The 22,113-nt window shown below is 39.2% G+C and overlaps 1 protein-coding gene across 1 annotated transcript in view; it reads right to left on the bottom strand.

Annotated features, from left to right (window-relative positions):
- FMN2 (formin 2) overlaps positions 1 to 22,113 on the bottom strand; it is a 300,168-nt gene that overhangs the window by 148,783 nt on the left and 129,272 nt on the right. The window contains exons 7-8 of the mRNA XM_084792663.1: positions 20,935 to 21,022; positions 2,628 to 2,689 (exon numbers count right to left, since the gene is read on the bottom strand). Coding sequence (XP_084648789.1) covers positions 2,628 to 2,689; positions 20,935 to 21,022 — 150 coding nt within the window. The remainder of the gene's footprint in view (positions 1 to 2,627; positions 2,690 to 20,934; positions 21,023 to 22,113) is intronic.

The following is a 22,113-nucleotide window of genomic DNA, read 5'->3' on the forward strand; positions in this document are numbered from 1 at the left end:
AAATTGGTGAGAAGAAGAGGAGGAGGAGGAGGAGGAGGAGGAGGAGGAGGAGGAGGAGGAGGAGGAGTCGTCATCTGATAATATTTTAATACTTTATCCAAGAAAGCCATCTTTTAGAAATGGAGGAGATATGAAAACTACATGTGTGGAGATGCTTTCCCTTGCTCCTAGAACTCACTTGGGAGGCAGAGGTGGGTGGATCTCTGGAGGATCAGGGTCAGTCAGGGCTACTGAGTGGCACTTAGTTTCAGCAAACTAAACAGCACTAGCAACAAACCGAACCAACTAAACAAAGAATCCAACTATAACACTAAACAAACCAGCTACAACACAAACAATCATACTACAATGCTAAACAAGTCAACCAGAACATTCTGACAAACCCAAGCTCAAGAAGGAGATCAACACTAGACCCAGGTCTTACAAGAGTTATCAAAAGTGTTTTTTTAAAGATGAACTTCTTTAGGATACTAATAACTAGCACAAAGCATCCACAAGCAGAGAACTTGATGGTGTAACTAATAGTTTTAAGCAGAACACAGGGCATCTGCAATGACAGTGTGGAAAGCCAATTATTAACAGTATGAAAGTTAACCATGCAAAACTACTAGTGATTATTAACACTAATCATGAAGTGATACATATTAGCAAGTAATGTCCATGTCTGGTAGAGTGTACATTCAAGATATAGAATAAATTCAAGCAGCTAAACAAAACAAAACAAAATATCCAGTTGAGAACTGGATCAATGATCTCAGTAAATAGTTCTTTTTAAAATTTTAATTGATTACAATTTATTTTGATTACATCCTGAAAGTTATCCCCTTGCTTGTATATTCCTGTTCTCACCCTCTGTCCCTCTTCTGACCTTTTCCCCTCCCCTAGACCTCTGACAAAAGGGGATCTCCTCCCCCACCATATGACACAGCCTATCAGAGAGCCTACCTCCCCTTCCTCTGTGTGCCACCAGAATTCCCCAATAAATGTTTAAGACAAAGAATTACCCAGCAGGCATTTATTCAGCATCACTAATAATTAGAGAAATATAAACTGAATCCATAATGTAATGGCCTCTCACATCTTCCATAATAGCAACATATAAAAAGAAGAAAGCCAGGGCCTGGTGGTGCAGGCCTTTAACCCCAGCAACTCAGGAGGCAGAGGCAGGTGGATCTCTGTGAGTTCAAGGCGTGACTAGTCTACAAAGAGAGTTCCAAGACAGCCAGGGATATTACACAGAGAAACCCTGACTCAGAAAACCAAAAAAGAAGGAGGAGGAGGAGAGAGGGAGGGAGAGAGGGAGGGAGGGAGGGAGGGAGGGAGGGAGGGAGGGAGGGAAGTCAGTGAATACCAAATACTGTTTGTGATGGGTGTGAATTAGGATTGCCATAACGGTAAACTGCATGGATCTCCCTCAAAATCTAAGTGTAAAGTCACCACATGAACTATGACTCTTGTTCTACAGTCTGACTCAAAAGATTTAATGCCAGTATGTTTAGGAGACATATATCTGCTCTCCCATGGTCACTACACCACTGTTCATAATATCCAAATTAACAGCATCATGCTATGTCTAACAGATAAATGAATAAAATGATAACCAGTGTGTACATGCACACACACACACACACACACACACACACACACACACACACACACTCAATATTTTTGATCCTTAAAAAGAAAGAAATTGGTTATTTGGTGCAATATATTGAAAGTATTAGGCTAAATGAAATAAACCATGCATTAAAAAACTAAACACCAAGTGTTTGTACTTCTATGTAGAATCTAACATGTTTATACTTGGAGAAACAGAGTGTAAGTAGCAGTTGCCCATAGTGAGGCTGGGAGCAATGAGGTGAGAATAAGTGAATGATACAATTGCTTGGTTAATATGGAGGGATGAATACATTTCAAAGTGTGGTCAATACACTTAGGCTACAAAATTGCTATGAGATTAAATTTTTTAGTACAAATGCTAAGGATTTTACTTAATGGGCATATTAATTAGACCTATTCCACATTAATACATCATGGCTTCACTTTGGAGTATATTTAAATTAACAGTTTCTGAAAGCCAGCAGAGTGAAGGTGAGATAGGGTACTTTGTCTGGCAGAAGTAAAAATTATAAAGCCGTGCAAATAATTTATATATTTATATATAAATTATATATATATATATATATATATATATATATATATATATATATATATATATAAAGAGGCTACGCACAGGGTCCGCATGTCTCAATTTGTCCTGCATTAAATATTAACACATTGTAAAATTAGTTTACTTTGAAAGGCTGAGAACTAGCAAATATTCAAAATCTGTAAGTTGTACAGAGCAATGCTTGGCTGAAGTCAGTGCCCACACAAGCACTGCTATTTTTTCAGAAGGAGAAATATGAGTAACTTCATAAGCAACATCTTTTCCAGTCGGCCTTGAAAATCTTGAAACCACACATGTGCCCAATATGTTCCTAGAAAGCATTATGAAAATATAAAACCCTACCTACTAAGTTCACGGCATGCAGATTGAGTTTCCTCAGAGGACATTAAAGCAGCCAGCTCACATGTGAACTCACACGTGTACTGAGCAGATCACAGAGAGAACTGCTTCTACTCACGTTCTCATAAAGAGCTTGAAGGGTCTCCAGGTCAACCACAGAGTTGTCCAAGTTCACAACAGCTATGAAAAAAAAGGCAAAGAAACAGATGCAAATTACCATAAGGCAGCTATGAAATGAAACTTGGCCATGTCATGTAAAATATTCAAGACCAACAGTTGGAGTGTACATTTGCTTTAACTTTAGTATGTACATTTGCCCCACTCCAAAGACCACTTCTCAGAAATTACAATGGGTCAGGTGTCAGATTTTAAGATGTTTCACTTGCTCTCTGTGCTGGCTCGTTTTAAGTCAACTTGACACAAGCTAGAGTTGTCTGGGTAAAGGGAGTTCCCATTAAGAAAAGGAATCAATAAGAGCAAGGTTACAGGCAAGTCTGTAGGGCATTTTTTAAGTTAATGATAGATGGGAGAGGGTCCATCCTATTCTGGGTGGCGTTATTCCTGGGCAGGTGGTCCTGGGTTCTATAGGAAAACAGGCTGAGCGAGCCATGAGGAACAAGCCAGTAAGCAGCACCTCTTCATGGCCCCTGCATCAACTCTTGCCCCCAGGTTCCAGACTTCGTTGACATGGTGTCCTGACTTCTTTTAGTGACAGGCTGAGGTGTACATGAGTAAGCCCCCTTAATGTACTTTTGGTCGTAATGTTTTAGCATAGCAATAGTAATCCTAACTAGGAAAGTAATGCTACAACCCGTGAGTATAGCTGAAATGTTGCAGAAAAGATATAAATGATTATCAATTAAATACATTTGGAAAAAAATTGTATACTACTAGAAATATAAGCAAGTCATCTCTTAAATCACCAATGGTCTAGTTTTATTCCAGTAACTGTTGATGCAAGCCAACTTACCCAAAACATCTGGTGAAGACTTGTTTGGGGTTGATATTGAGAGGATCACAGAAAGAAAAGGTTATCAAAACCCAGGAATGTGTTCTTTGAATTTTTTGAGAGGGGGGCAGTGTGTAGAATATTTTATTGTATTTTGAGTCAGGCAGATTCATTAAAAGTTCACTAAAACCAACCTACTTCCCATGGACATATTAGAGCGAAACAGGGCAAAATTGTCATGAGGAATTTGTGCCAAGGAGCCACTGAAGAAGTTCTCCCGGGATTAAAGATTTCCAGGAGAAAAAGCACAGTGTGGATAATCACAATTTTGATATATTTATTTTGATAACTGAAGCAATTTACTACATCTCTTCCCCTCAAAGCTTAAAGTACACATTTACTAGTTGATACTGGCAAGAATCCCAAGAAAGAATTAAGAGGGAAAAGTGGACATGGAAGCATAGAATGGATGGGAAATCTAAGCAAGGTAATTTAACATTTCTGGGAACAAAGCCCAAATTCACCAACAAATGTTGTACTAAGTAGAATATGATATTTCCACTCTAATAATAATCCCCTGTTTCAATTTAAAAATTAGTGTTCCTATATAAATTCAAGAGTCAGATTTTCAGGCAAATCTCCTTATTATTAGATTACACCAAACAGCACAAATTACTAAAATTAAGAGATTAATTCATATTATTTGTTGAGGTAATATATAACAAAATACATGAAGCTTATATTAAAACAGAAAAAAGATAACTAATTCGTGTATAGAATTCTCTCCTTTAGTTTTATAATTTAGTTTAAGAAAAACCTAAATGAATCCAAGCTGAGCAATTTTGTAATTCACTAATCAATAATTCTTCAGTGACATAGTAAGAAACTTGTGAGAAAACTACAAAAAATATTAATAATCAATTTAGTGTAATATTTTGTCCTCAAAACCTAATAACATTGTTAATATTCAAGTAAAACTCAAAGGACACATTTGTCTTTTGACTATATCCATCATTTCCTATCATTATTAATTTTAAAATTATAAAGTTTGATAAACAATTTGCTAAAGTAGCCATAAGAAGTAGAAATGGTCCAAATCAACAAAATTAAAGATGAAAGAGGAGACAATACAACAAGCACTGAAGAAATTCAGAGACTCATAATGTCATGTTTTAAAATTCTATATTCCATCAATCTGAAAAACCTAAAAGAAATGAATAAGTATCTAGATATATATGACCTACCAAATTTAAATAATAATTTAAATAGACTTATAAGATCAATGATATAAAAGCAATATTTTTTCAAATTTTATTTGCAATAATAACACCCCATCTGAAAACAAGATAAAGAAAGAACATTACAGGCCAACATCTCTGATGAACAAAGATGGAAAGAAAGAAAAAAAAAAAGACAGTGAAATACTTGCAAATAAATTCAATTACCAAATGGCTTTCCATCATGATCTGGCTTTTTCCCAGAGATGCAGAAATTGTTGAACATACATAAATCAACACACATAATCCACCACATAAATAGAATAAAAATCAGAAACCATATAGTCATCTCATGAGATGCAGAAAAGGCCTTTGAAAAGAGCCAACATTCCTTTATGATTAAAGTCATGGAGAGACTAGGAACACACAGGCTATATATCAATGTGGTTGTTAATTTAATTAACATTTTTTCATTCAAGTATATATAGCACGTTAAGCATATTTTCCCTCTTATTCCTCTCTTGCCCCTTTTATTGCCCCTCTCCCCATTGTTTCTCTGGAGTTTCCTTACATACACACATGGTCTTCCATAGCTATATTCAATGAATATATGAGGCAAAATAAATGAGAGGAAAATATACAATATTTATCTTTCTGAAACTGGCAGGATTCACTCAACAGGACTGCTTCCAGATCTACCCCTCTTCCTGAAATTACACAATTTCATTCTTTACTGTGGCCATGTACATGCGTCAGTTTTGGACACCTTTATGAGTTCCATTACTTGGCTACTTTGAAAGTGTACTGCAATAAACATTGATATACAAGTATCTCTGAAATATGGTAGCTGGGTCACATGACAGATCCACTGTTAGGCTTTTGAAATGTCTATGGATTCACATAGTGGCTGGATTAGTTTACACCTGCTACGGCAGCACATAAAGATTCTAAAAGGAGACTTTCTTCAGAGCGCCAGCTTCCAGAGTAATAACAGGAAGACCTTTTATTAATTCTTAAAGATTGGCCTTAGCTTCAGCTTGTTCCCCAGCGCCTCTCATTCTTTCCCAGAGTTTCTGTTTCTGCCAGAACTGAAAGATCTGGCCCATGCCTTCAACTCAGCACTTGGGAGGCAGAGGCTGGTAGATCCCTGTGAGTTTGAGGCCAGGCTGGTTTACCAAGTGAGTCCAGGACAAACAAGGCTACACAGAGAAACCCTGTCTCAAAAAAACCAAATACATAAATAAGGCAAGGTAGAGAAGTGAGTGAGGAAGATGCCAGATGCTGACATCTGACCTCTGCAAACATGTCCACACAGGTGAATGCTCACTTACAACATCCACACCCACACATCCACACACCCCACCCCCCCCCACAGAGTGTGCAGAGAAAAATAAAGATGTAGGCAAAATACAGGAAGTATATGCATGTAGATTTGACTATAAGGTAAGTTCTCAGTCTTTCTGGGGAGACATTATGCCTTCAGCCACCCTGTTAGGGTCTTACCAGATGCTTGACTTAGCAGTCTTTACATACTCACACATATAGGATCGTGGATATTTCAGGTAAATTTTAACAGTGTTAAGCCTATCTATGTTAAATGAAGGATAAATTGATGCCCTTGTTTTTGGATTACACATAAAAGAACAGCACTCTGTCCCTCATACTTGTATCTTAATGTTTTTCTCACTGGGCTTGGTGGCACACACCTTTAATCCTAGCACTCGGGAGGCAGAGACAGGCGGATCACTGTGAGTTCGAGTCCAGCCTGTTCTACAAAGTGAGTCCAGGACAGTCAAGGCTACACAAAGAAACCCTGTTTTGAGAAACCATAATAATAATAATAATAATAATAATAATAATAATAATAATAATAATAATAATAATAATAATAATAATAATAATAATAGTTTTTCTCATGCAAGTCCTCAATTTGTGTTCAATAATATATTTTTAATCCCCAAATTATTTGAGACTCACATCTATGCTCTGAAATTTACAGAGATCTAGATGTAAAACATGAGTCTATGACTAATCAGTCCCGAGTCTCATACAGAGATCTGTAGGCTATTTAGGCCTCAGCTTTTTAATAAGAGAAATGGGTCCACAGATGGCCATGCTGCTATTAATAGTAGAGATAACAGCTCTATCGTATACAGTAGTCTGCCAGAGTAGGTATTCCAAAACAAAAGGGCTGGTATGAAAGAAGGGACCCACTGGAGAGAGGATGCAGCTAGTAGGGGTGAGATTGGCAAAAACAAAGAATGAATGAAAATACCAATATGAAATTTAATTACTTTGTAGGGTCAGTTTAAAAACTCCTTAAAATGCTTATATATCATAGCATATAGTAACACTACGTACCAACGTAGATATATTTGTTCCTGTAAGACAAAATACATGTTAAAAAATAAGAGTGCATAAATGGCAGCATGCTAAAACCAGTTGGACTCTGTTTTGCATGTGGAGAATGATGGGGAAAATGGGCAAGTTTTAAGTGAGTGGGCAGTGTACAAAAAGATCCCCGGTCAGAAATGCATCATCATGGATAACATCTGAAAGGTTCCTCCTCAAAATGATAAGGCTGCAATGACCTTTCATTGCTATATAAAAGAACTGCAGATGACATCACTGAATGTAAAAAGGGATCATATCCTTAAAGGATCATTGACAGTTATTCCGGAAACATCCTTTTCAAGATTGGCAAAAGTTGCGACTATTACAAAATAGTTGCAGTCGTCCACAAAGGAGGCAGCGTAGCTTTCTGAAAACAGCAAGCATTCATTCCTAAAACAAATATTCAGAGTTCAAAATCGGAACTGGAGACTATTCCTAACCCTGAGGATAAGAGTGGTAAAGTTGGCAGGTACGGTCTTTCCCCTTGCAGACTTTATAGAGCCCCTCCCCTGAAAGGCTTTAGAAGTCCCTCCCTTTGCAGACTTCTATAAGCTCCTCCAGTTGCAGACGTCATTGCTTCTTAACAATTAAAACGGTATGTTCCCTAAAAGGAAGAAGAGTGCATTTTTTGTAGATTCAGTAATTTTAAAAATTCACCTTCATTTAACCCATCTCCTCTTTTTAGGGAATTTTATTATGGTGGGGCTTTGTTTCACTGCAAAGGCAGCAAAAAGGCCAGAATACTAAATGTTTTAGTATTCTGGCTACTTTCTGGCTGGGAAGAAAGAAATCAATGTGATACACAACACAAGACAGGTATGTGCCAAGCAAACGTGCTTACACTAGGGTAAGGACGTACGTTTCTGATTAAGTCGCTGGGCTGCATACCCCTATAGGCCTTGTTTATAAGAACTGTACAAGTTAAATTATTGGAGAACAAATGCATTTTGTTTGAGTGAGTATGTCGCCTTCTTGTCTAGGCAGAGGGGAAAAAAAGTGGATACTAAGACTGCAGTCCTCTCCGAATAAAATCTTTAAATGCAAACATGATTACCATTGTAGACTGTTTAATCTGGTGATATTGTATTTCGTTTCAGTTTTTGGAGAGGTTTGTTGATTTGGCCATAGTGGGGTTGACTCCATGCTTATCTCAACTGTTTAGATAAGACATATCTACTTTGGCAAGTGACAAAATCTAGGGTGTGTAATAAGAGGTAGAAAAAAACAGGCTGGCAAGTTCCCAGGTAGTGTTTATTTTAAGCATAGTGTATGGATGAGTAAATTGCTTCAGACAACTCAGTGGACTTTGTGTAAAACCCCCCCCCCTCCTCGTCTGCTGAGTGTTTTCTGTGAAGTAGCACTGCACAATGTCCTTTATTGGGCATAACAGACTTCACCTTCTTGCTTAGGTAAACATTTACACTCTTGTAAAAGTGAGCTGAGTGAGTTCCCCTGAAAATAGGACCCTACCTCTGGGATCACATTTTTGCTCCTGTTTTCTAACATAGGCTTTTAAAAACTAAGAGTACTAAACTTTATTTCAAAAGTAAACATCTATATTGCCCAAGAAATACATGATGTCTTACAACAAAATAACTATACTCTGTTAATATTTATATATTTCAGTCTAATTCTATATAAATTCACCCAACTTTCAAGGAAATTACAAGCAGAAAAACCTGAATTTACAAACCCAATAATTAAAATTTTAGAGACAAAAACTTCTTTCAACATAATTCACCTAAATAGTCGCCTAAGGGGTGATGTCAGTAAATTTCAGCATTTATATTTTATTTTGGGAGACACGTTGAGGAAAGGAAAAAATTAAGAAACATGTTCAATGCAAGTTATAAACTCATAAAAAAAAAAAAGAAAACCAAGTAGCTCAGAATTGTCAATATTCAACTAAGAAGTAAAACTAGACAAGTATGGTACTTCTTTCACCATCTACAGAGGTGAACCCACATAACTTGTACTTTGCGTCCACTTTTCCAAAACACATAAAACTATGACAACATTAACAGCTGTGAAATGGCTATTACCTGCCTTGCAAGGACATTAGCAAATGCTCAAAGAAACAGCAGATGAAGGATTTCTTTATCTCATGGCCTCAGAGGGCCAATTCATCCTTGCTGACCCCACCAACTTGCAAAGAACATCACAATGGTGGTACCTGCATTAGGTGAGTATCCTCATCATATGCTGTGTAGTAAGGAAGGAGTGGAAGCGATAGAATGTTGGAATAAAGGAAGAAAAACAGGCAGTAGGAATGAATGAACTGTTGACATCTTCTTTTGTTAGAAGAGGGCTAGTCCATTAACAAAATGAAACATTTTAATATACTTTAAAGTTCAACTGAACATATGACCAAAGTCCCTAACACATTGTCTTTAAAAAAAATCCTTACTTGAAAATTTCATACCTCTACACAATGCACCTTGATAACATCAGTGTCTGAATTTCCTCTCCACCTCTTCCCAGACGCCTGTGGTCCACGGTCCTCTACCAAATTCATATTCTGTCTTCATAGCGCACTGGGTCCAGTCACTGGTGTTTTTATGTTCACGAATATAGGGCCAGCCACCAGGGCATGGGCGATCTAATAGGGACCACATCCCTGAAGAAAACTGACTCTCTCTTCTATCTGCCAAGGTTCCTTAGCCATAACTGGTATTTTGTGAACCCTTCCCCTTTCAGGGTGAGTTTTGGCATGGCTATATCTTCTATAGGTCTCATAAAACCAAGCGCAGCTACTGTGCGTTCATGAGTGCAACAGCCTTAATTATCCAGAAGACAGTCCCCTCTAACCTTTGGATTTTATGATCTTTGTATCTCATCCTAGGAACTGGTACAGAAGTCTGCATACTCAAATATTTTCCTCTCTGAGGCTTCAGCATATAGCAAATCACACCTGAGCATAACTAAAGCCACAAAACCAGACAGATGGTGTGGCAGCTGGTGACAATAGATGGGATTTTAGAGCCAATCCTCCAAGCAGCCCTTCAAGTGACCACTTTACATAATGTGCATAATAGCTTCTTTCTTTCTGTGCTTTGATCTTTGCCCTATGTCTTTCTTCTTCCTGATCCTCTCATATCTACACTGCTGATGCTCACTCAACCCCAACACTAGGAGCCTATATACTGTTGTTGCCTTTAGCAGAATACATCAGCTTTACAATTAAGAACTATGGAAGAAGAACAACCATGCAGCAGTTTTTCCAGCTTAAGACTCTGATATAATCACAAAGTTGAGGATTTTCAGGGACAGCCTAAGCCTAGAGTGTAGCCCAGGATCTAGATCTCCCTGTCTGTATCACAGCCTCACTGTTCGCGGATTCTGGATACTGTGCATATCTACCCATCTGCCTGGAACTTTATAAAGAGAAGTACATCACCTACATCGCAGAGTGGCTACTAGCATACACAGTAATGGTGGGTATCAGCAATTATTATCAAAAACTGCATCTTTACATTTAAAACCATATTTTTTTTAAAAAAAATATATCACGTGTAGGGCCTTGCAGATGACCTCCTTCAGCATTCCTCTTATCTTTACAACTTAATTCATAAGGCCTCCACATTATCATTAACAAGGCTAGAAAAACACTGTAGGCTCTCCAATTTCCCATGAAGAACGTAGTAATATTCTCTAATGGCTCAAGCATGAGCAGACAGCGACAAAAGTCATACAGAGGGATCTTGGAATTGTGGTTATTCATGGTAAGTCTCTCTATCATTTATTCTCTGGGCTGTGTACCTATGATAGTTTGATTAAAACTTAATTAATTTAAATTAAATTATGTAGAATGCTTGCTTAGGATCCATCTCAGAATTGAAACAACAATAATATCACCTTAATTAGTTAGTCTTAAAATGTATTTGGGGGTTTGGTCTCAAAAACTTGGTGGTGCACCCTTGTAATCATAGCACTCGGGGAGGCAGAGACAGGCAGATCTCTGTGAGTTCGAGGCTAGCTTAGTCTACAAAGCAAGCTCAGGACAGCCAAGGGTACACAGAAAAACCCTGTCTCAAAATAACGGCAACAGCAACAACAAAAACAGTACTTGAAAAGCATCCTATGTTATTGAGAAGAAGATGCCAAGCCCTTAGCAGCATAAGCCAAACTGCCATCACAGTCCTGTCAGAAGATCCCACGCCATGACATCAGTATGCCTGTCATCTTACTCATTTAATCCCATGGTTGGCACACTGAGCTTTGGGGATAGCCGAGGATGTGTGTTTAGACCTTTTAGGAATAGGGCACTTGTGGATCACTAAAGAAAAAGGCAGAATGAGGTTTCAGTCTCTCCTCTCTCACCTCCAGCACAATCAGATCCTGGGGTGGTGGACCTATGAAGCCCCACCGGCATCCTAAGCATGGTCATGCTGAAGAAGCACTTGTTCAAACGCTGCGAGTATCAAAGAAGCCAGTTTTGATATATAAACATGACTTGAGTGCCCAGTCATATTTTGTTGTTGTTGTTGTTGTTGCTGCAACGCTCTCAAAAACTGAACTGCACAAAATAACAACCAACCCCACCTTTCCTCAAGACTTATAAATAAGGACTGTTTTAGTAACAGCAACTCCCTCATAAATATTGGCTCAAGAGTCAAGCTAGTGTGGCAAATATATCCTTGCTATGTGCTCTGGCTTTGCCCCCACGCACACTCACCCTGGGCCAGGGCATTCTGCTACCATTCAATGACTGTAGAAAGCAATGAAGCAGTCAGTTCCCTAAATGACAGTGGGCTATGGGCTTAGGCTGCCAGAGCAAAAAAAAAAATCTACAGTACAGCAAAAATAAGCACACATATACACGATGCAAAATTCATATAGGAAACGTAGCAAAGAGAAAGAACACAGACTCACAGCCTAGCAAACCCCATGTTTCATGTTCCTTCTGCCCATAAAAGTAAAATCAAGAAGTCTAACTGTCTGAGTATCATAAAAATGTAAAAAAATAAAAATCATCTTTGGGGCTTTTTGCTGAGCCTGTAAGAAAAGACTTAACTATTTTCCCTTGACTTAATACTCCATGTGTGACTTAAAATGATGTATGAGGCCTTTCTTCTTGTAAGAAATAACTCTAGGTAATGAGGTTTATTTTAAATTAAAGCATATTCTGCTCTTGGGTTTCTGAAAGTAGGATTTAAGGAAAGCATACTATCTCACATGTCTTTTTCTCCATCCACTACAAGGCTACAATTGATGCAAAGGTTACGCAGGGCTCACTGCAGCCTACCTCTTCTCAAATTTCTATTTCTAACTGACTTTGCATTTCAATGAAAACCATTCACTCCACTATCCAAGAGCATTTACTGTGATTTTAATGTCTCAATAAATATAATAAACAGGTCTTAAAATTCTATATCCCATGTGAGCAAAAACACTTCAAGGTTAGAAAAAAGGAGGGGGGAGGCATGAAGCAACGTCTAAGCAGAGCCTTGTAAACTGCAGCTTCATAAAGCAACCAGACACTGGAAACCCTAGTGGGAAAACACAACATTACCTGCATTGAACCCACTTTTTTGAGAGCATTACATACAAAAATAAACAGATGATTATAGATAAACTTTCTTTGGGTAATTAATAGGCAAGTGAGGAAAAAAAAAAACCTTGTCTCTGAAAATGAAACTAGAATCTGCATGAAAAAGACCTGGAGTTTGTAAGCTACAATTTGTTTATAGAAACTTCTGCATGAAAAACATGATTCAGTGGCAGCATGGGAGGGTATAGGGACTGCTCCATGTGTGGGTTACCTAAACACACGTGAAATGTCAAAACAGTCCTTCAGAGCTCCAGGGGTTCCAAAAAACCCATTCCAGTTTTTTTTTTTCTTTAAAGAAAGCATTCTGATGTGTTTTACTCAGAACTTGAAACCACAGTGATTACCAGGAAAAATAAAATAAAATGGAAGTTTCTGTCTGTGTCACTAGTTAGAGAGTCTCCTCACGTCCCACGCTGAGATTCATTTCCCAACAAAGGCAGAAGCCGTTTGACTGTTCCCTTCGCACGCCACCCAGGGCCAAGGAGCTGTGCAGTGTGAAGTGCGCCTGACTCACAGAGCACGGAGACAATGTTTAAGAAACCACACAATCATAGGAGCACTCGGCCTTTCAAGTTTCCAAAACAAACTGCTCTCCTTAGAGATAAAACACCGTCCAAAGATCCAGCTGTGCCCAACTTCTAAGAGCCACTGAGGTAAATAATTCTTATATTTATCTTCATTCAGAAAACACAAATGGGGATGGCCCTGTAACTAAATTCAGCATTTCTGCAACACTGGCTGAGGACGCAAATGACAGGACTCACACAAGATCCCCCTGGAGCTAAAATTCCCAGTTTCTCCTGCTGCTCTTACTTCCAAACTCTGCAAGAAGGAAATGCCCTTGCATGCTCCTCCCACCTCTGGTCCAGAGCAGAAGTCTACAGGAAAACTTACTGAGAGGAATCAAGAAAGAATAGTTCACATTTCTGCTCCTTACTCAAAGTCTGTGGACGTATGTCATTTTTTTATGAAGGACAGAAGAATGGACTGCGACTCAGGGTTTAATATGGGAGGTGTTATGTATCGATAGGTAAAGAAATCTTGGACAGTTTATGATAAAGAGTAAGCTAAGAATCCGAAGAGGACCTGATTTTACCAGGTTTACTCAACATTACCAAGTTGGAGAAATGGAATTCAAATCTATCTCAATCAGTTGGGCCGCTAAAGAAAAGAAATTTCTTTTGTCACACATTCTAGAGAATGGGAAGGAAGTCCAACACTAAAGTCCTGAAAGAGGCTGGGGATGGAGCACAATGGACGAAATGTTTCCCCAAGCATCGGTGAAGCCCTGGGTCCTACCCCAGGCACCACACACACATCAGCTGGGCAAGGCACACCTGTAATCCCAGTACCCAGGAGGGAGGTGGAGAGAGGATGGCCTTACATATATACTAAGTTTAAAGCTCACTGTACAACATGAGATCTGATCTCTAAAACAAACAAACAACAGAACATGCTAATGGTGTGATGGCTATAGGATCATTGACATCGGGTAGATAGCTACTTACTTTTACCTACTTGCTGTGTCACACAGCAGGGGGTGGGAGATGGGGAGAGACAGAGATGAACATGGAACACTCCGGTCTCTCTACTCTTTAGAAGGGCAGGAATTCTGGAACAGGGCTCTCATCTTTATGAACTACTAAAGGTCATTACTTCCAAATACCATCACATTGAGAATGGAATTCAGCATGTGACTCTGGCACAAACATCAAGTCTACAACAAAATGCAAGCACCTGGCCCCACAACCTCTTCTTCTAATCACTGTTACCTGAAACCTGGAAGGAGATTTTTTTTTTTAATCCACGGAGTACTGGTACAGAGGAAATTAAAACTATGCTAGTAATGTGAGAAGAAAAAAAAAAAGCTGGAAACAAGCAACAAGCATCCCAAAGACTAGACTAGGGTAAACCATTTGATTCTTCTATGACCTATGGGCAATTAGAAACCTGGGAAAGGTCTGGTACATGCTGTCCTCTGTGTATCACACCCATCTTACAAGGACTCAGAGTTTGTTTTCCATCACTGGTACGTTTACTCACTGGCTTAGTTATTTCCTCGTTGTGATGATGAAATTCCTGATAAGCGCAGTGTAAGGGAGAAAGGGGTTACAGACCCAGAGGGACCTAGTTCATCACTGCAGAGGATCAGTGGACACATGGAAGCAGGCATGGCAGGAGAGACAAGGTGGCAGAAGCTGGGGGCTGGCTAGGTACACTGCATCTGCACTCAGGAAACAGACGGGGAATGGACGTGGAGACCAAGCATTACAGCTCCCTACCTCAGTCCCCAGGGACTAATTCAACCGAGGTTCATCCTCTTGAGGAGTTTGCAACCATAATGCACAGGTACTGGAGCAAGAGACCAAGTGTTCCACTATACGAGCCTGTGGAGGGGATTTCACATGCAAACCACACCACTCATGATGGGTTTTTCTATAAGTGCTTGAGTTTTCCACCCAGGACAAGAGACTCATTTGAGAGTGCAATCCCAAACATTTTGTAAACATTTTTTCTCATGTAATTCACATGTGAAAATAATTTATAATTTCATTTTCCTAAAATCAATAACTAAGAGAAATTATGGGACCATCAATACTCTTAAAACTATAGTATAACTAATAGAATATAAAGAGAATACTCTTAGAATATAAATTCTATTAGAATATAACTATTAGAAAATAAAGAGAGTACTCTTAGAATATACATACTATTAGAATATAACTATTCGAATATAAAGAGAATACTCTTGAAATATAAATACTATTGAAGCCAGCAAAATGTCGCAGGAGGTAATAGTGCCCACCACATAATCCTGATGACCTGGGTTTGATTCTCCCAATCAAATCAAATTCTGAAAGTCATCCTCTGATGTCCACATGTATGCTTATGCACACACACACACACACACACACATACTATTGCCAGGTATACTAGCAAACCTGTGCAATCCTAGCAGTTTTAAGGTTGAGAAAGAAAGATTAGAAACCCAAGGCCAGTCTGGGCTACATAGTGACATCTTTTTTTATACAAGTAAGCCAAGTATCTATCTATACAACCTACCAAAGCGCACGCTCTCTCTCTCCCCCCACTCCTTCCTCCCCCCCCTCTCTCCCCTCATGCGCGCACACACACACACACACACACACACACACACACACACACACACACATATATAAAATCACAATATATTTATACACATATGTATATATATACATATAAAAACACAATATATCTTACACACACACACATACACACACACACTGTAAAGTATTTAAGCAATCTTAGGCCTCAGATTAAAAAAAAACTGAAAATAACCACAATCAGGGTTAGAAAGCTGGCTCAGCATCGAAGACTGTGTATTGCTCTTGCAGAGAGCCTAGAACTTACACTGAGTCACAGCTCACAACGACTGTAATTTCAGTTCTGGGAAACATGAAACATTCTTTTGTCCTCCAAAGGAACCTGCACTCATATGCACACGGCTTCATACAGACAAGCACAGACATACACATAAAAAATATGAATGAATGAAAGACTGGAACAAATCTTTAACAATAAAATTAATATTGGATGAGGAAAAAAACATTAAAGAAACTACATCCTCCCTTTTATAACTATGATTTAATTGCCTGCAGGATGCCAAACCCATATATATATATGTATGTATGTATGTATGTATGTATGTATGTATATGGCATCCCCTGCTCTGTTATCCACAATCTACTCAAACTTTGTAGAGGTCTGTGGAGTGTGATGGTGCCCATGAGTCAGCTCAAGCTTTAACTCTACAGGCAGTCAGTAGTCTCACATTGAAGGTCCTTGTCTTGGGGAACTGGTACCCAGCCCCTAAGAAAAGTCCACACGCAGAGAGGGATCTAACACATCTAGATTCATGCTTTAAAATATCAAAGCACAGAGCCCACCCAAACATTATTCAAAACTTTGCAGACAAATATCTACAACTGGCTTTTATTGGTGGGACTAGATTTACATGGATGAGGTAAAATCTCTTACCATTTCTCCACCTACTCGCCCTTCCTCTAGAGTCAAACTCTCTGAGAAGCTACAAGCTGGGTATTTGAGGATGCTGCCTGAGGCTTAGGATCCAGACATGCCGGCTGCCTTTGATTTATAAATGTCTGGAGTAGATTAAAAGGTCGTAGACTCCCCCCTTCATGACGTGCTTATAGCTATAGGAAATGATTTCATCAAAGGTCACAAGGACGACAAGTTAGGCAATATCACATTTACCAAGTGCATTGTATATGGTTTTATCCTTGTTGATTAATAAACACTTGTTTAATATTCATCAGTATGGTGGGAAGAAATAGTTCTAAAGCCTGCTTCGGGTTGATCGGGTAGCAGAATGGCATCTCAATTTTATACTTGTTATCTAAGGATCTTATTTTTTTTTTTAACATGTGTTTATCTGTGCATGTCGAGGGGTGGGGGATTCCATGTGTGCCACCTGTTACTTGGGGCAAAACTTGACACAGTGATTGATGGTAGCAAGACTATAATTAGGGCCCAGAGAGATGGCTCAGCAGCTAAAAAACAATTGTTCTTGCATAGAACCTGGGTTCAATTTCAACTAAATTATATTCTACCTCCATTTCCAAGGGATCTTATTCCCTCTTCTGACCTCCATGGGCCCCAGGCATGCACATAGTGCACGGACATCCATGCATACAAAACACTCCTATCTATAAAATAAAACGAATCATTTTTAAAAGATTATAATTAGGCCTTGACATCTCGAATGCCAATCTTACCCTCATCGCTTTGACAAGGCACCTCACAGGAGAATCCTGACAAAGCAAAGTTAATTCTAGACTTTGGTAGCATTTTGACAAGAGGGGGAAAAAAAAACAGTTCTAGTAAATATAAGTGAGGCGAGACAGGCCCAAATGTTTAACAACCCTCTGTATATAAACATTCTGAATGCTGGATGAAGAAGGGAATCTATCTCACATATTCTAACTTGGTCTTCAGGTGAAAGCTACCATTTTGATGGCTACGAGGGCTCTGGAGGATGTCATCCTGGAAACCATCTGATGGTTTAGGACAACCTTTAAAATGGCACCGTATATTTTACCTCAAAGACACCAGCACTGACAGTAGGAAAAGTGCAATCCCAGTGAGTTATATGTCCGATGGAGAAGAGCAGCCCTGCCTGATGAAGAGGCTTGCATTCATGTCCACTCCGCTCTATCCGTGAGCCACCTGACCAAAAACTGGTCCACTAAGATGTCTTAGGTTTTCTTCAATAACATGACACTGGAGGTCTGGATAAACTTTGTAGTCACTTTCCTATCCAAAATTCAATGATGGTTGCATTTCTATAGATTTCTCAGTGGAGGTATATCCTAGAAGAGAAGTGTAGGGTAGAGCTGGAAGAGACCCCTACACCTAACTGAGGCAGGGCACACAGATGCAGCGGCTTCCTCGTTCAGATGTGAAAGCAGGCAAGGTTTTTAGAGAACGGGCATGCAAGGCTTCCAAGGGACTCGAACAGCCCCTTCTCGTCCTAATAGGATAAACTGTATGCATAATTCTGTGTGACCCTTCAACTACTGACGTTCACGCCATGTTATTGTTCGAATTGCATGTTAAGCGAGCAAATTTTCAATGAACTCTCGCTGGCTGTACCACAGACACAGATGTCAGGCGGACTCCTTTGTTCATAAGGTTCTCATTATTAGCTCAACCCGAGCTGGATATTTGACTGAAGGAAAAGACCATATCATTATTTTCAGATTTCATTCTATGACTTAACTGGGCTACATCTGCCAGCTTCAGAAACACCAAGTACTGCTTGGCGCCAGCCTTGGCGTTCCTTTCTGTGACTATTACCCCGAAATGTCTCAGCCTGAGGAAGCCTCCTCACCATCAAAACAATTTAATAAAAACGAAAATTCTGATTAAGAGTTAACTCATCAATTGACAGGGCATGCCACGCTAGTGCTATTTATGAATTATACCCCATGATATTTTAGGACTAGCAAACGGAGTCCGCGTTCACAAATAGGCAAACTAGAAAGCCAGTAACAATTTTCATGATTTATAAGCTCTGTGTTATACTTGAAACCATATTTCTTTAATAGGTAAAGTAGCATTCCTTTGAATAACTGAATCTGCTTTAAATCTATTCTAAGACTCTGGGCAGCACAAGGGAGATTTGAAATACTTATATGTAATTATTCTACCCATCTTTTAACCATCTCTTAGCATATATATGATAGGAAGCTACGACATAAGAATATTTGTCAAAATTAAGGCAGAACACATTACAATACTGACACCAAAGCCATCTTAAAAAGAATGTCACAAATCACCCAAATTCCAATCATAAACTATTTCATAAGTCCACCAAAATGTACATTAAAGCAACATTTAAAAAGTAATGGCTTCCATGCATCATCATCAATAATGCAAATCAGAAAGGATAACTTGAAATCACCTTTGCTGATCACTAGAGAAGGCAATTTCAGTGCTGGGGAGATGGATCAGTGGTTAACTGTGTTTATTGCTCTATCATTAGCATCTAAGTTTGGATCCCAGAACCCAGGTCAGGAGTCTTTTAAGTGCTTTTAAATTTTCTGATGCCCTCTTCTGGCCTCCACAGGCACCTGCACGCATGCACGCGCGTGCACGCACACACACACACACACACACACACACACACACACACACACACAAAAAAAAAAAAAAAAAATAGGTAAATAAATAAATCAAGTCCATCATTCTATAGTTAGAAGAACCTGGGGGCTATGCTATAGTTGTTCCAAATGCCTGGGAAAAGAATTTCCCGTATTCAACCTGAGAGCCATATGCATAATGACTTTATACATTATGTAAATTGCTTGTTCTTTCAGTATCTTTCAGAATCTTGGAACATGAGGACCTAAGAGAACTTGTTCCATATTCTACCCAGCATTTTTTTGGTTGGATGGTTGGTTTGGTTTGGTTTGGTTTGGTTTAGTTTGGTTTGGTTCTAGTTTTCATGGTTGGTTCGTTATGGTTGGTTTGTTTAGTTAGTTCGTTGCTTGGTTGGTTTTCTGAGACAGGTTTTCTCTGTATAGCCTTTGCTGGCCTGGCTTTGTAGACCAGGCTGGCCTCGAACTCACAGAGATTCACCTGCCTCTGCATACCACAGCGCTGGGATAAAAGGTGTGCGCCACCCTGCTCAGATCCAATGGTTTAAATACATTCTAGACCAACAGCCATCCAGCCTCTTGAAATGCCTGTTGTCAGTCCATCACTAAGTAGAGCAATTTAGCTCACTAATTGGCATTCCTAATCCTAAGAACATCTTTAAACGAGCAAATGCAACAAGCGCTTTCTGCAGGTCTCATACTGCATGGTACTGAGCTGATTCAGAACTTCAGGCTTATATAGACGTTATGCTTATCTATCAGGCACCTGAGACTCAAGGCTCAATGAACTCTTCTCTCTCGGGGCTGTCTTCGCTGAATATTTCCAATGGCTAGGAACTACACTCTCTGGTCCACATTAGTGTTTACTAGTAGCTCTTGCATGGTGGTATTCAGATATGATCTAACTAGTTACAGAGCTAGTGGGACTTGTGCTTCAGATGATACCAAACTTAAATTGTTGTAACAACAGACTAAGTATATTTGCAACAGACTTGCGACCGACCGCACTGTTTGGGTTTTGCAATCTTCCTTGCCCCTCCCCCATCCCCAGTCATGTCTTTGAATTAGGAGTGAGAGTCTTTGAAGTTGATTAGACCTTGAGAGTAGAGCCCTCAGGAACAAGATTGCTTTTTGCATCAACAAAACGCATGAGAGCTCACTTAGCTTCTTCCTACCACAAGCAGAACACAAGCAGAACATGAACCTCTGAATTCCAGAACAGGGCCCTCCCCAGAGTCTAGCCATGCTGGGGTCCTGATCTTCACCCTCAAGCTGTGAGAACTATAAGGAATAATTTCTCTTATTTAACAAGGTACCCAGTCTGTAGAGTAAAAAAGGAATAATAAATAAATAAATAAATAAATAGATAGATAGATAAATAAATGCTATCCAGTCAATGCAATTTTATTGCCACAAAAATAACAGAATTGAGACATCATGTGAAAATTAGACCTTTAAGAAGATATGAAACAGGCACAAAAATTATATTAATAATAACCTAGCAGGGGGAAAAAACACCAAATAAAATGTTATGCTACAGGAAATATGCTAACTGCATGAAAACAGTAAAGTTTGCAAGAGCTTTCTAGCAAATATCATAAAATTTATCCCGAATGTTATTATTAAATGACTGCATTTTATTTTTTTACACTCACCATGTTGAATGTCTTTCATGTCTAAATGAAGACTAGACATTAGAATTCCTACTGCTTGTGATCGTTTGTTGCTAAGCAACTTGACAACCTGTTCAAGAAAGAGGAAAATGAAAGGCATTAACTTAAACCCTAATACACTTAGTAACATTTTAAAATCCCAGATGAGCCTCAGTCCTGTTCTCTGCACACTCTTCTTTATAATATGCAGTGTCTCTTGCATGGTATCTATACCTCATTCTCCTGCGGCTTCCTGCTTTCCAAAAAGGTATCTCCTTTAAAGTTACCCGCGTTAAGTCTCTATCTGACATGTCCTAAACTAAGTTCCTAAGAGTCACAACCAAACGTCTAGCCAATGCCTCCTTCTTAACTTTGTATCTCAGAATAAGGGTACCACCATGCTCCATCCATCTACCAAAGCTGGAAAACCAGGTATCAATCTAGATCTTTCCCTCTCCTCTACTTTTACAACTTAATAGGTAGGAATCAAGTCAGTCAAGGGTGATTCTCTTGTGCGTTCTGCAGGTGTACCTCCATCTCAATGCCAGTGTAGACTTCTATAGTACATTTTGCAAAGATCAAAGGAAAAAAGTCTCTAATTGATTACCCCAGTTTGGATGAGTATTTCTTTTGTTTTTGCTTTTTGTTTTGTTTTGGTTTGGTTTTTGTTGTTGTTGTTGTTGTTGTTTTGAGACAGTGTTTCTCTTGTAGTCCTAGCTGTCCTGGACTCCTTTGTAGACCAGGCTGGCCTCGAACTCAGAGATCTGCCTGCCTCTGCCTCCCGAGTGCTGGGATTAAAGGGGTGCGCCACCACACCCAGCTGGATCAGTGTTTCTTAACTGTCTTCCTTACACAGTGGTTCATGGTCATCATGACAAAGTTTTAAAATGTTAGTTCGCTGGGCTGCAACTGAAGCCCACCTACCAGGAAATCTGAGGGTTAGGCGGATCACTGACATTCTGAGCATCTCCTAAGCGTTTCTATAACTCCTGATGGAGTCCCATCCTTCCCATGCATCATTCCATACATAGGGACAAGTACCCTTCTAAAATGATAGAATCTGCTTGTTGTTTCTTAACTTTAACCTTTACTCTGTGAACCTGAGTGGCTCTTGTTTAGACAATGGTCTCTATAAAGGTCATAAAGGAAGTTCCATAGTTCCTTCCCAAAACTTGCCTCATT

This window comes from Acomys minous (genome assembly GCF_964271855.1).
Source record: "Acomys minous genome assembly, chromosome: 1".
Classification (NCBI taxonomy): Eukaryota; Metazoa; Chordata; class Mammalia; order Rodentia; family Muridae; genus Acomys; species Acomys minous.